The sequence below is a fragment of the Pongo abelii genome, chromosome 3, assembly GCF_028885655.2.
Source record: "Pongo abelii isolate AG06213 chromosome 3, NHGRI_mPonAbe1-v2.0_pri, whole genome shotgun sequence".
Lineage (NCBI taxonomy): Eukaryota > Metazoa > Chordata > Mammalia > Primates > Hominidae > Pongo > Pongo abelii.
In genome coordinates this window covers 174,771,703-174,786,810 of record NC_071988.2, presented here as the reverse complement: position 1 = coordinate 174,786,810, position 15,108 = coordinate 174,771,703, and the positions used below count along the sequence as shown (strand labels likewise).

Below are 15,108 nucleotides of genomic sequence, written 5' to 3'. Positions count from 1 at the left end.
AATTTCTCCAAAATTTGGAAACTAGTTGTATTCTTAACATATGGCAATAGACTTATTTGCATAAGTTCAACGACAATGTTTTATTTTGTAACAGGACACAATTGGAATCACTGGTTTGGACTGGAATGGCATGCTTTCAGATATAAAGTCTCCTTTAAGGAATCAAAGTTGACTTACAGGGCCAATAAAAGCCCCTTGGGAAAGCTGGCCTCATACCCTGTCTACACAGTCCCTGTGGTAAAGAATGTCACTTTCTGACAGGCCCAGGAGCCAGGTTTTCTTGGGACCTCAAGGTGAGGAATTCACCCAATTAATACAAGTATTTGCAGGCATAGGCTGGGCTTAAGGCATTAAAGTTGAATCTGAGATTCCTTATGGAATAAAGTTCCAGCAAAGCCAATTAAAAAAAAAACAAAACAGAGCCTATATGGCAAACAATTATCTGTGCTGACTTTATGCAAATAATCCAGCCAAGTATAATAAGACTAAAACTTATTTTGCAAATGAATTTGTCTTTGATGTGTCTTTAGTGAAAATGAGACTGGAGAAAGAATTATGTTTCAAAATAAACTATAGTACATCTGTTATTAGATTCTAGTCTTGCCTAACGTTTTTCCCTTTTTATTATTTTCTACAGTTTGAACTGAATTCTAAAATTTTTAATGGCTACAAGTCTCCAAAATAATGTTTTCAATTTTTTTCCTTTCCTTTTGTTCCTATTTTTCCTGATTTGAAATCACTAAAAATTAAGCTGTACTTTCTTAAGCCATGAAAACCGAAACTGTAAGCTTTAGAAGAAAATAACAGCGACCTATTTACATCCATAAACCACTTTTATACCTGCTACCTACTAATGTACAGACTTTAGAATAATAAGGCCTATACTGATTTCCCGAGATCCTCACTTGTTTGTTGTTATTTTCTCCCTTCCTCCCCCTATTTCCTCTTTGTAGGATGTGAGGCTTCACAACCTGCTAAAAATGAGCTTTCCTAATAACATGGGACCTACCCATCTAGGAATGAACCATCTTAGCCATGAGAGATTAGATAAAACCTGAGACCAGAGACTCATTTTCTTCTAAAATTCTTTCTCTGAAAGATTTTAAAAAGAAAAAGGGGACAACGTGAAAGGAAAATAAATTTTGAGACCCCCAAATCACTAAGCCAAAGGGAAAAGTCGAGCTGGAAAATGTATTGTTGTGCAAATCTGCCTCTCATGCTATTATTCCTAAATGAGATAGCTACAAAGATTAAAAAGCTGCAGACCTCCGGCCGGGTGCGGTGGCTCACACCTGTAATCCCAGCACTTTGGGAGGCTGAGGTGGGCAGATCACGAGGTCAGAAGATCAAGACCATCCTGGCTAACACGATGAAACCCCGTCTCTACTAAAAAATAGAAAAAAATTAGCCGGGCACGGTGGTGGGTGCCTGTAGTCCCAACTACTCGGGAGGCTGAGGCAAAGAATGGCATGAACCCGGGAGGTGGAGCTTGCAGTGAGCCAAGATCGCGCCACTGCATTCCAGCCTGGGTGACAGAGCGAGACTCCATCTCAAAAAAAAAAAAAAAAAAAAAAAAGTAGCTACATACCTCCCTCACATTTACACATAAGGAAATTCCTTGTGGAAAAAGGACAGATAGAACTCAAAGTCATCATCCCCTCTGTTCATGTGAGACAAATGCATATCTGATGGCTTCCTTTGCCCTGTTGTTTCACTAAGCCAGACTAAGGCATGTGACTGTTCCTCCACCCAACCTCACACATAAATTGTATATTCAGTAAAAGCTTAATCAGAGACTCAAAAGTACGCAACCATTTGTCTCTTATCTACCTATGACCTGGAAGCCGCCCCTGCTTCGAGTTGTCTCGCTTTTCTGGACTGAATCAGTGTACATGTTACATATATTGGTGTCTCATGTCTCCCTAAAATGTGTAAAACCAAGCTGTGCTCTGATCACCTTGGACAAATGTCATCAGGAACTCCTGATGCTGTGTCATGTGTGTGTCCTTAACCTTGGCAAAATAAGCTTCCTAACTGAACTGACACCTGTCTCATATTTTGTGTTCACAATGATTCACAGCCCTTTGTCCTGTGCAACAGGCTGGGTAGGGGCACCATGAAGAAATCAGAGGGCTAACTCAGGCTGGAGCAGGTACAGAACATAAAGGGAGAAAGGGGCCCATGGAAATTATGACGTATCCTCAGTTTTTTATTGGCATCAAGGTTTTTAACAAAAGTCATATACTATTCTACCTTTAGCCAAAGTTCTTGAGATAACCAAGGAAGACACATTTTATGTGTACGTGTGTGCGTTCTCTGTCACAATCAGTCAATTTCTTCTTCATTAGATTGCAAAAATAGATACTATAATAAAGAACTTCCCAGGCCGGGTGCAGTGGCTCATGCATGTAATCCCAGCACCTTGGGAGGCCAATGGGGGTGGATCACCTAAGCTCAGGAGTTCAAGACTAGCCTGACCATATGGTGAAACCCTGTCTCTACTAAAATACAAAAAATTGGCCGGCTGTGGTGGCAGGCACCTTGTAATTCCAGCTACTTGGGATGCTGAGACAGGAGGATTGCTTGAACCCAGGAGGCAGAGGCTGCAGTGAACCAAGACTGCACTGCGCCACTGCACTGCAACCTGGGCAACAGAGAGTCTCAAAAAAAAAAAAAAAAAAAAAGAACTTCCCTACCAAAATTGCCTTCCAATTCCAGAAAGCCATGTTTGTAGACTCTGTCTCCCCTGGGTGACCTTGAAACACGCATGCAACCCAGTCCTTGTGTGCCTGTAGTTAGAATCCACACACTTGAACAGGTAGGCTAACTAGTTATTAACTTATTTTCCTTCTAAAAAATGGCAGCAGTTAGATTGGCCTCTAAATCAAAACTAAAGTCATATAAATTGCTAAATGTTCTAGCCAACAATGACCCTAATGATCTAGAAGCTTCAGATGAGTTCTGCCACTTCAACTGTCCAAATATATTCTAGTGCTACTAGGTAAAAAGGAGTCAAGCATTCTATGTTAGAATGTCTGCTGGGGAAAAAGAAGGTATTAAGATTCAAAGGCTACACAGAAATAATATTGTACCATATTTAAGATTTAGGTGAGATTTATTTGGCAACATGGATAGGACCATCTTCACTGACCTAGCTGCTATGGTAGAATGGTAAAATTCCCTCTTCCCCACCCAACAAACACACATGCTCAGAATTAAGCCATTCCAGTCTGAAGCTGAAGGCTGGCTGCCTCCATCCTCAACCACTAATCGTATGTTCTCCATACTGATCCCTCCCTTCTCCTGACCATTCATTCCTTATGATTTGTATGGACTTTCTCCCCATTAAACCCAAAAGTTTAAGGGCAAGCCTGTCTTATTCAACTTCACATCTTTGTAGTATTTACCTTCAAGGCTTGACAGCGGTTAGTAGTCAACGTATTTTCACATTGCTTGTGATTTTCATCACCCCAGCAAATGTTGCCAGTGGGCCTCCAGTCATTGAAGGCTAAGTGCCCCAGCAATGCTAATTATCATTATGGAAAACATTGAGTGACCTTTACGTGCAAAGCACGAGGAGGGCTACAAACATGTTCAAAACAGTTCTTGCCCTCAAGAGGCTTCTATGGGCCAAAAGCAAATCTGCCAGATCCAAGCTCTTTGAAGCCTGATCCTCTTCAAGGTGTTAGTGGAATCAGGTGGTGAAAGTCAACGTGGGTAAACTGACCGGTCATTCAGCAAATATTCATGACCATTTAAACTTACATTTAAAAAATAATCTACTTGATAGTACCAGTGAGTTAAGATGTAAGAGTGCATGAAGGGAACAGCCAGGTATCATAAGATTTTAGGTGAACCAAGAAATGTAGACTTATACAGGCCAATTAAGTGAAACCTTTCAGAAGACATGCTGATGTTCCACCCAGAGCAATGCGGCTCAGTGTTGGACTGAAAAACTCCAGCTTTGACACGGTTCGGGAAGAAGAGGGATGGATTGAGTTCTTTCTTCAGAAATTTGATAAAGTGATCAGGCAAAGAGGACTGAGAATCGAAGCATGTGGCTTTGATTCTCCACTTCTTTTAGGGCTACACCAAAGAGATGGGGATGCCTGCTTTTAAACAAGACTAAGTATGGCCTTGATAAGACAATTACCTGGCTCTGTCACGTCTTGGGCTAAAGCGTTTCCATAAGCTAGGTGTACAGGATTCCAAAGAGGCTACTGTAAGGAAAAACAAAACCATAATAATGAAAAGTCAGCAGACTAGAAATGAAATTGTTGAAGTTAGTTCACTACTAGTGAATGGGAATTCACATAAAAATGAGCTAAAAGAACTAAACAGGCAGAGTTCTTCCTAGAATAAATCAAGGTCAGTGTTGAGGTCACTGGCAAGGAAGTCTGGAGTGGCTTGGACTGAAGCTACTTGTGTTTGGGGAAAAAAGACTTGTTTTCATTGCTCTAGTCATAAGCATAAATAGTGACTCCAAAAGCTTGAAAACTTGAAGACAGCACAACAGCCTCTTAGTATGTCATTGTATGTTTTTTAAAAGAACAAAGGGGCAAGTTAGGGCCACAGCCTACTATGAAGCTTTAATATTTGCCTTTCCTTTGTGAGTTTAGGCAAGGTCTCTTATAGAAACACACAAAATTTTGTCATTAGACATGGCTGTTCATTTGCTATTTCTAACAAATTTTTTTTCTCATTTTATGGTTGGCTTCACTGGAGAAAAATGCTAACTAAGCTTCACAGAGAAAACTGGTGAACCTTTTCAGAGAAACAAAATTTTGAGAAAAAAGAAATTGTTAGTGCCCACTTCAGGAATCATCTGACCCTCTTTCAAGGTGTTAGTGAAATCAGGCGGCGAATGAAAGTCAACACAGGCAAGCTGACCAGTCATTCAGCAAATACTCATGACTGTTTAAACTTACATTTTTTTTTTTTTTTAACTCACTTGATAGTACTAGTGATTATATAGTAACCACTGCCATGGTTAAAACTCAATTCTCCAAACATTGCCTGGGCTTTTTGCTACTTCTGTTATTGATATAAACTAGTCAGAAAATTTTAATCCATAGTATTTTCTTTGTTCTTATCTGAGATGGGGTGGGGGAATAGGAAAAAGAGAATTTGAGAACAATATACATAAATATCCATTACTTATTTGAGGAATGCTTTAAAGAGTTAAGCAATTTTATTAATTTTAGAAGTGTTAACTAGGGAAAACGTGGCCATCTCATAAAATATATTTTTGGATTGGAAATAACCATTATTAAAAATTACCAGTGTATAAATACTTATTTTTAAGCAGTCTCAAGTTGTTATAGTAAATAAAGCTCTAAGCAGCTTCATCTAAAAAAATCTATAGTAGTACAGAATAGTAGTATATGCTAATTTACAAGAGGGCAAAAAAATTGAGACAGAAAAAACCATCCTTATTAGGCTAAAAGAAAGTTAGTGTTTTGTTTTTGAATTCAACTTCCCTTGAACTTTCAAATAGCTATTTAGAAAGCATCAATTTGGGGCTGGGAACAGTGGCTCATACCTGTAATCCAGCACTTTGGGAGGCTGAGGCGAGAGGATCGCTTGAGCCCAGGAGTTTGAGCCCAGCCTGGGCAACATGGCGAAACCCGTCTCTACAAAAAACACAAAAATTAGTTGGGCATGGTGGCACATACCTGTAGTAAATATAGCAATTTTTTTGAAAAGCTTCAATTTGGAAATGAGCTGAGGAGAAAAACAAGAGAAAAAGGTCTAGTTTAGTGAATGCATGTTTTCCTATATGGAATCTTTTTTACATAGTCATATCCTAAACTATTTCTGCCTCTTCACTTGTCCTGTACTCTTTACTGACAAACTGCTCAACTTTATGCTTACTTGAATTTCTGTTTCCAAATACAAATCAATTTATCTCCCATGCTAGAGGAGAAATTCTAGTATCTGTAGGAGTGGAGCAAGTGGTGTCACTGTCTATATCAAAAAAAGCCTCTGATTGCAACCCTGGTGCAAAAGGAAAGATTTAGTGGGTCCTGCTGCCTTTCTGGACCAAATATCCTTTTTTTTTTTTAAATGTTATTATGAAAAACATTTTTAAAAAGAAAATGTAAAAGACTAGTACTATGGAACCCCACATATCCACCCACTTATTTCAACAATTGCTAACATTTTGCCATATTTACTTTGACATCTTTCTCTCCTTTTTCTCTTCCAGCTTTCTCTCCATATATGTGAATACATATGAATGTATGTATTTTTGCTGAGCCATTTAAAGGTAAACTGCAGACATCATGCCACTTTGGCTTTAAGTAGTTTAGGCATGCATTCCTAATAAAGCTGTTCCCCTATATTACCACAATATATCATACCTAAAAAAACATAAGTTCCTAGCAGTGTCAAATACACACTCAAGTGACTCAGTTTTTCCTCCAAATGTCTTATATAGCTACTTTTTTTGAATTATGATCTCAAATCTTTTGTTTTCTAACAGTATTACTAATTTTTTTTCTTTTGTGATGGACTTTTTGAAGAGACCAAGCCAATTATATTGTAGAATGTCTCAGATTCTGGATTTGTCCAATTGATTCTTCTTGGTAACATTTAAATTGTTCCTTAACCCCCTGTATCTTCTGTACACTGGAATTTAAGGTAAAATACTTGATTAGCTGCAGATTGAACAATTCCAGCAGAAATACGTGCTACTGTATAATTTATATCTCATTATATCCAAGGCACAATGATTACTATTCATGATTCTAAATTTGATCACAATTTAGGTTGTAAGCACAAATCTCTTCTTACTAATGGTACTTTTTCCCATTTCAAATTGAGCCATTTGTAGGGTAATACTTTGGTATTATGGAAATAGTCTGTTTTCCATTAATCTCTCACCTAATGATATTAGCATCCATTGGCCATCCCTGTGTGAATCAATTATTTCAGTCATGGTTGCAACATGGTGATTTCTCTAATTCTGCCATTCTTTCTACTAGAGAAAGAATGGCCATTACAGAAGAATGGCCATTTTAAAAACTGGCCACTCTTCTGTAAACATCCTACTGTCTTAGGTAACATCCGGACATTAATTTAGAGTAAGTTATAAGTGTACTGCCTCTTTTGTAACTCATTCAAATGAAATCGCAGTGCAAGCACTGAATATTTTTCTGCATTTGAATTTTGGATCAAAAAAACAACAAATTTTTATATATGGCTCCTTTGAATTAAGAACTATACAAGGAAGCCTGGCACAGTGGCTCACGCCTGTAATCCCAGCATTTTGGGAAGCCGATGCGGGCGGAATTATGTATATTGAAGGAGTTTGAGGCCAGCCTGACACACATGGCAAAATTCCGTCTCTACTAAATGCACAAAACTTAGCTGGGCCTGAGCAACAGTGTGAGACTCTGTCTCAAAAAAGAAAACTATGCAAGGAGTTGGGGATACAGGGTGAATAAGACAGCCTACCCTGTGCTTTTCTTAAGAGCTGAATGTCTAGTCATAATAAGTATATATTCCTCAAAGGAAAGAATAATTATCTGCCTAAAGCCTTAGGCAGTTTTTATAAAAAGTTTCCTAACGTAGAATCAGAAATCATTTAGGAGGAGAACAGTAAAGTAGCATATATAAATAATTTATCTTGAGTACTTTATTCATTATTCTAAGGCTTCATAATTTAAAAACTTTTCAGGAAGGCCGGCAAGATTAAAGTTACCTTTCCTCTCACTACTCTATAATGCTTTACACTCATTTGAAAAAAAAAAAAAAAAAAGTTTTTACACAGTTTGCTTTTAGTAGAACGTCAATAATCAAAGCTCCAAGATGTAGTGAGATGTATATGGCTATGGTTCTTCTTCCTATGTGCCCTATACCAGCTAGTTGTACATTTCACCTGTAAGTTATTTATATGAACATATACACCTGTACCAAAGGCAAAGTGATATGAAAGTCTAAGTCATAGAAAGTTACTTTTAAAATCAACAAAATGGTATCCTGTTCCTCTTACATCTTCCTTATGAATCAACAATTCATGCAATCTTTGACAGAGTTTATGGCAAAGCCTAGCTTGGACCCAAACAAAACTGGTTTTGGTTCTTGTGGAACAGTTTCCGTTGTTTAAAAAACCCAGAATTCTCAGTTCTGATAGCATACTAATCAATTAACTGCACAAGAGTAGAGTTATGGTGCTCAGACTGGACCTAATTCCCTCATATTTCTAGTCTCCTTTTTCCCTACCAGAGCTGATACCAGACTAACAGTTCTCACTTAACATACATAAACTACTAAGAGTCAAACTTTATTTCATGAAAACAAAGCTGAACTTTGTAGTTTCCTGTACATTACGATGACCACTTGGCAATTTATTATAAAGGCCCATTTATGCTACAAAACCTGTTGAACAGGAAACCTTCAAGTGGGAACATAGAACTGAATTTAATGAAAGTCCTCAAAAAAATTGTTTGCATTGTCCTATTTTAATAGGTCCTGCTATACTGTAAAAGTAGTAAAGGAACTGTGACTTTGGGAAAGCTTTGAAATAATGCAAAATACAACTGGTCTTCTGATCAGAAATAGCCTACTCACAACTGGATAGTCTTAGCTAATGTAAAAATTTGTAGTCTTAAAGGGGAATTAGATTTTTTTAAATACCTAAATTTGGTTAAAATTGTGATCAGGGTGGGGCGCGGTGGCTCACACCTGTAACGTAATCCCAGCACTTTGGGAGACGGAGGCGGGCAGATCACCTGAGGTCAGGAGTTCAAGACCAGCCTGACCCACATGGAGAAACCCTGTCTCTAACTAAAAATATAAAATAAGCCGGGCGTGGTGGCGCATGCCTGTAATCCCAGTTACCTGGGAGGCCGAGAGGCAGAAGAATCACTTGAACCCGGGAGGCGGAGGCTGCGGTGAGCCAAGATCACGCCATTGCACCGCAGCCGGGGCAACAAGAGCGAAACTCCATCTCGAAAAAAAAAAAAAAAAAAAAAATTGAATGATCAAAGATTTCAGGTAGTTTCAACTCTCCCAGGCAAACTGAAAGGTTAAAAAAGAAGAGCTACTGGCAAAGGATATTTAGGACTATTGCAAATAGGTATTTAAGTAGTACTTCACGAAACTAGCATAAATTATACTTGAATGACTAGCAACTCAGATAATTTACTTTTATTTTTCAAAACTACAGTCATTTCCAGTGAAAACTAAAGAATGGGCACATTTTGAGGTAGCTACATTATTCTTTCAATTAACAGTTCCATGATTAGAAGAAATTTATCTTTAGTTTTTTCAATATACATAATTTTACTTTATATAACACTTTTCAAGCTCACCTGACTTCTTTTGCAGAATACTGCAAGTTAAAGGTCAGTGGATAGAAAGGCAAGCATCTTGCATACTTTGCAATGTACCTAGTATGAAGCCATCTGGGGGGAGATGGATTTTTTTTCCCCTAATGGGAAGATATTTAATACACATTAAACTTAACTTTAGAAGAAACCTGACACTTTTGACACATTGATTTAATTATGCGGTTGAAATGGCAGGATTTAAAGGGGAATTCAAGTATATAGTTGCAAATACTCATCCGGCATTACATTTAGAGATGGGGGTTGGCTAAGTCAGTTTAACATATTTTGAAGCCTTGATAGTTTCATCTGTTAAAAAAAAAAAGTGTGTTACATAATCTCTAAGGAACCTTCTAGTTTCACACTCTATGGGATAAGCTTCAGTAACATTATCAGTGTGTTTTGAATATGGAAAAGATGCTTCTTAAAGCCTAGATTTCAGCTAAATTGCTTTTGCAAACCCAGATAGTTCCTGGACCCTAAGATTTGGAAGCTTTGGGATGAAAAGTTTAATTTCACAGACCAGTTCCTCAGTGCATTATTTTTTCTAGAATAACAACTTCTATTTTAATGAGAAAAAAGCCAGCCATTTTCATCCATTCCCTGCTGTTACACCCGGCATCCCCAAACTTTCCAGTTGCAATTGTTCAGCCTTTATCTTCCTGTTTTTCTCTTTCATTATTTCATTTTATATATACAGTACTGGCTTAAAAAATATACTAAACAGGTACATGTGTATGCTCTTAGAGGTGTAAATTGGCACAGTTTTTCTTGAAAGCAAACAGGCAATATATTACAAAGTTTTAAAAGTGTGTATATACTTTTGGGGGCCCATTTTCACTTCTAGGACTATAACCTAAGGGAGTAAGTAGGTAAAAGTGCAAAGATGTAAATGTATGTTATATTAAAGGATATTCAAAATAGAGCTTGTAATATTAAAATCCAAAACTAAAATATCCAACTTCAGAGGTGTTGAGTGGTTCCATGCAGTATTTATTCACATGGGAAGGTACTTATCTTCTATTACTTGAAATTTTCTTCTAATTCTTTTCTATAATGAACATAAATTACATTCCTAACAAAGTAAATGTACCATTGGCTAAATATATTGATTTACTTTTTTCTTTTGCTCATGTGCCCACTATCAGAATCATGGATATTTTAAATTTATTCTGAAAAAAGTCAATCCATGAAACTATTTAGCTCCTTAGCTACAATAATTGTTATTGAAATGTGGTTAAGAATGGACATGTTCAGCTCTCAAAAGAGATTCACATTGAAATAAAAATAGCTTACTGAGCTAAAACAATTATAAGTGACAGAAGTACCTTTTTTTCTAAGGTTCAGAAAAGGCAAATCATGTGTCTTCAGAATTTCCAAATAGTTACTTCTTAAACTACGAAGGTCCAGAGAAACGATTTACTGCAGCAAACACGTTTAATAAGAATACAAAATTCACACCAGAGGCACATTCTGGGGAATGTAAATGAACTATCACAAGTAGTAATTCTGCTGGAAGAATAAAATAAGGCTCTCTGAGTACAAATATACAGGAAGGAATGATTTAAAATAGGTTTATGATTTACAATCACATTACATTGTATTAAGCGCTCAAAACAGGCATATTAATTAAAAAGCCAGCTAAAAGGCATTTGAACATATATAACAAATCTTACAGTCCACAAAGTTCATGTATAACGGTAATTTTAAGTACTTCATTTCAACACAGAAGAAATGAACAGGTGAGGGATGCCTCTCAAAATATTAATTTATGTCTATGACAAAAACTAAAAGGCTTTACATTAAAAATGGATTACACTACTGATAGAACCACGTAGTGGACAGGGCAACCACATCAAAACAAAACCAATAGCGCCGAGCAACTAAAACAGTACTGGCCTTTCCAATCCTCTTTCTTCCTGGTACCACCACACTGTCCCAAATTACCTCTTCATTACCCAAATCAAAGAATCCTTCTGTTTTCCCAATCCTCAAAAGGAATGAAGAAAAACCAAAGAGCAAACTCAAAAGATGATTTTTACCATAAACCTCAAATGTGGCTTAACAAGTACAAAGAAACCCAACATTTACACATAGTGCTCCATTCCATGGAAGGAATAGACACATCAAACATTATCCAACAGGGGTTTCTTTATGGATTTTGTACATCGGTTGAACAAGAATTACTGTATCTGAGAAGGCACATATCTGTGATTTAAGGCTTAAACGGTATTGTTACATATGGAAGTCAATAAAAGCTGTCTATGTATTCACTTCTATCAAAATGGAACTGACCCAAAAACTAGTTTTCTAAGTACAGATTTCTACTCCAGAAACCATTAAGAATTTCCATTCCCACATCCACCTGTCAAAAAAAAAAAAAAAAAATTATCTTAAGCAGGTTTTGTTATGAACCAAAAGAAATTGCAAATGTAACTGTCCAATGACTTTGGGTGAAGCAAATTCATAAGCTTAAAAGCCTCACAGAAATGACACTGTGATTTCTGTGTCTTTAAAAAAAAGTCTAAAAATTACAATGGTACAGATTCATTTTTAAAAAGGTATTTGCCACAACTCCACAAGCTAATCATTCATTAGAGCTGCTGCCTCTGTGTGGACGCTGCAGGAACACCATATAACTTTACTCTGCAAAATAGTTTCTTTTTTCTTTAATACATGAAAATCAATCTCTTAAAGATGTTTAATATATTCATATATAAAATATCTGATGTTGATACAAATCATGTAAACCTCCCTTTGGAAAAGTTACAATTGGCCCTCATTTCCAGGACCAAAAAACCTTGAATTTTTATCTTGTCAGTGCAAATCTCTATTAGATGTTTTCAAACTACAGAAATAGCCATCAACCCTCACAATACAAAAGGATTTCTCAAGAAGGAAAATTATTGTGTTCAGATTATAGAAACTATGTTTACATTAAAACCACCCTTAACTGTTCAATTGTTAAAGTATGAAAAAGGGAAAAATTAAAGCTGTTTGTGCAAGAATCACTATAATGCTCGTCACCCCACCCACTTCCCCCAACTCTGCTTAATTCTTGTTAGGTTTGTTTAGAAATATAATAACGCGACTTTCTTTTTATTTTCCGCTGTGATTTTACTGTTCTTCAAGCCAAGATGGGGCATCCACTCCAGGGGTTTTCAATTTGATATGGAACTGTTTAAGTGTCTGTTCAAGCTGCTTCTGATTCCCAGCAAAGTAAGCGGCAATGGCATTGTGGAAAAGGACCAGCTGATTGTGCAATACTTTAACCTGTGGACAGGGCAGAGTTACAAGACCAAGCATTAACACCAATAACAATAAAATAGAGAGTGATTTATTATATTCCTTAATTAAATAGTGTATCTCTCTTGAAGAAAAGCTGGCTTAATAATGACCAAGTATTTCACACATACCAAGTGTACACTGCCTTGCACGGTCACTGAGCCTTTGATGACTTTTTAATTACCCTAAAGAGAATAGGTCAGTTTTAAGATGCCAAAATATATACCCTATTAACCATTTTCAAAGATTATTGAGAGGATTAATTAAAAATATCATTAAATCCTCCTCAAACTAAGTACATTCAAAATCACGTGAGATATCAAAAAGGGAAAATTATATATAATTGCTACACAATCTATGAATAGTAAATACGGACCTCATTAAATCTAAGCTTTATGTAAGCCAAGTAGGCTGGATACTTTCAAATATTGACTTTCTTTGTAAAGAATCAAGCAAGTAGCAAGTGTTGCTCAGAAAATCAATTTACTTAAAGCTCATATGACTCTCAATTATTTTCAACTGCCTATTACTTCTGCTGATATCAAGAGTACATTTTAACCAAGTCATACTACAAGTCTTTCTTAAAGAAATAAACAATGCATCAAAAAGATTTATAAATTGTTTCCTGAGGTTGTTTTTCTTTTGTTTTGTTTTGTTTTTTGAGACAGAGTCTTGCTCTGTCACCCAGGCTGTTATGCAGTGGCGCAATCTTGGCTCACTGCAACTTCTCCCTCCAGGGTTCAAGTGATTCTCATGTCTCGGCCTCCTGAGTAGCTGGGATTACAAGTGTGCACCACCATGCCCAGCTAATTTTTGTATTTTTGGTACAGATGGGGTTTCACCATGTTGGCCAGGCTGGTCTCAAACTCCTGACCTCAGGTGATCTGCCTGCCTCAGCCTCCCAAAGTGCTGGGATTACAGGTGTAAGCCACCAAGCCCGGCCATCTGAGGTCTTATTTACAACTGCAAAATGTTAAATAAGAATTCTGATTCCCATCCAATATGACATTCATTAAAATTGAACTTTAATAATAAATGATATAAAAATATTTGAAACATGATGCTAAATGAAAAAACAGGATACAAAATTTGTTTCACTATATCACACACACACACACACACACACACACAAACACACACACACCACATTCTCTCTAGCCATTTCTGAAAATGATTTCCAAAACTGAGCTGGTCTCGGTCGCCTCTGCCATTGTGACTGAGCCTCAGATCTCTTTTGTAGAACAGGTTGTCAGGGACAGGTCTAAGGAGTGCTTCAAGGACAATCTGCCTTGACAGAGGGTAGAAAAATCACTGTATGATGTTATATATGAAAGAATTTCTTAAGTAAGGCTTATGAAACCCATAAATTATAAAGAAAAGATTGATAATTAAACTCCATTAAAATTTAGAATTTCTTTTCTTTTTTTTTTTTTTTGAGACGGAGTTTTGCTTCTGTTGCCAGGCTGGAGTGCAGTGGCGCCATCTCAGCTCACTGAAACCTCTGCCTCCCGGGTTCAAGCGATTCCCCTGCCTCTGCCTCCCAAGTAGCTGGGATTACAGGCATGCACCACCACGCCTGGCTAATTTTTTGTATTTTAGTAGAGACGGGGTTTCACCATGTTGGCCAAGACAGTCTCGTGATCTGCCCGCCTCCGCCTCCCAAAGTACTGGGATTACAGGCGTGAGTCACCGCGCCCGGCTTAATATTCATCAAAAGATAGTGAAAAGATAAGCTACATTCATGAAAAGATAGTGAAAAGATAAGCTACATACTGTGAAAAGGCATCTGCTTTATATATAACTGGCAAAGAATATGTATCTGGAATATATGAAGAACTCCCAGAAACCAAAAACAGCCCAATTAAAAAAGAGCAAATAACACAGATAAACATTTCACAGAGGAGGAAACAGGAATGGCCAATTACATCTGAGAAGATATCCAGCCTCATTAGGAAATAAGAAAATGCAAATTAAAACTAACATGTGACACCACTTTATACCCTCCACATTAAGAAAACTAAATATTATAACAACTATATACTATTGATGGTGTATAAATATGTACAATTGTTTTTGAAAACAATCTGGCATGAACTAGTAAAATGAAAGATATAAATGCCCTATGGAACAGTAATTTTACCCCTAAGAATCTGCCGTAGAAAAACTTGCATGTTTGTTTCATGAAACATGTACAATTATGTTCATGGCAGCACTGTTTTTAGCATTAAAAAAGCAAGAAAACCACCACAAAGTTGTACATACAGGAGAACAGATAGAGTGGTCTCTCAACGCAATGGGGATACTACATAGGAGTAAACATAAATGAACTGTAGCTACATGCATCACTATGGATGAAACTCAGGAGTATCAGGTCAAGCAAAACAACCTGCAGAATGTCTGTGGTAGGATTCCACTTACATAGAGTTCAAACTGAATGATATATTCATATGTGAATGATATATTCATATATGGCAAAACTATAAAGAAAACC

The 15,108-nt window shown here is 36.9% G+C and overlaps 1 protein-coding gene across 8 annotated transcripts in view; it reads right to left on the bottom strand.

Annotated features, from left to right (window-relative positions):
* Nucleotides 1-10,750: 10,750 nt before the first annotated feature.
* Nucleotides 10,751-15,108, bottom strand: part of ARFIP1 (ADP ribosylation factor interacting protein 1) — a 129,315-nt gene continuing 124,957 nt past the window's right edge. For 5 of the 8 annotated variants that reach the window (XM_009240374.4, XM_009240376.4, XM_009240375.4 and 2 more), the window contains one exon: nt 10,751-12,605. In XM_009240374.4, the coding sequence (XP_009238649.1) occupies nt 12,450-12,605 (156 nt within the window). In that variant the 3' untranslated portion in view covers nt 10,751-12,449. 8 annotated transcript variants of the gene reach the window in all.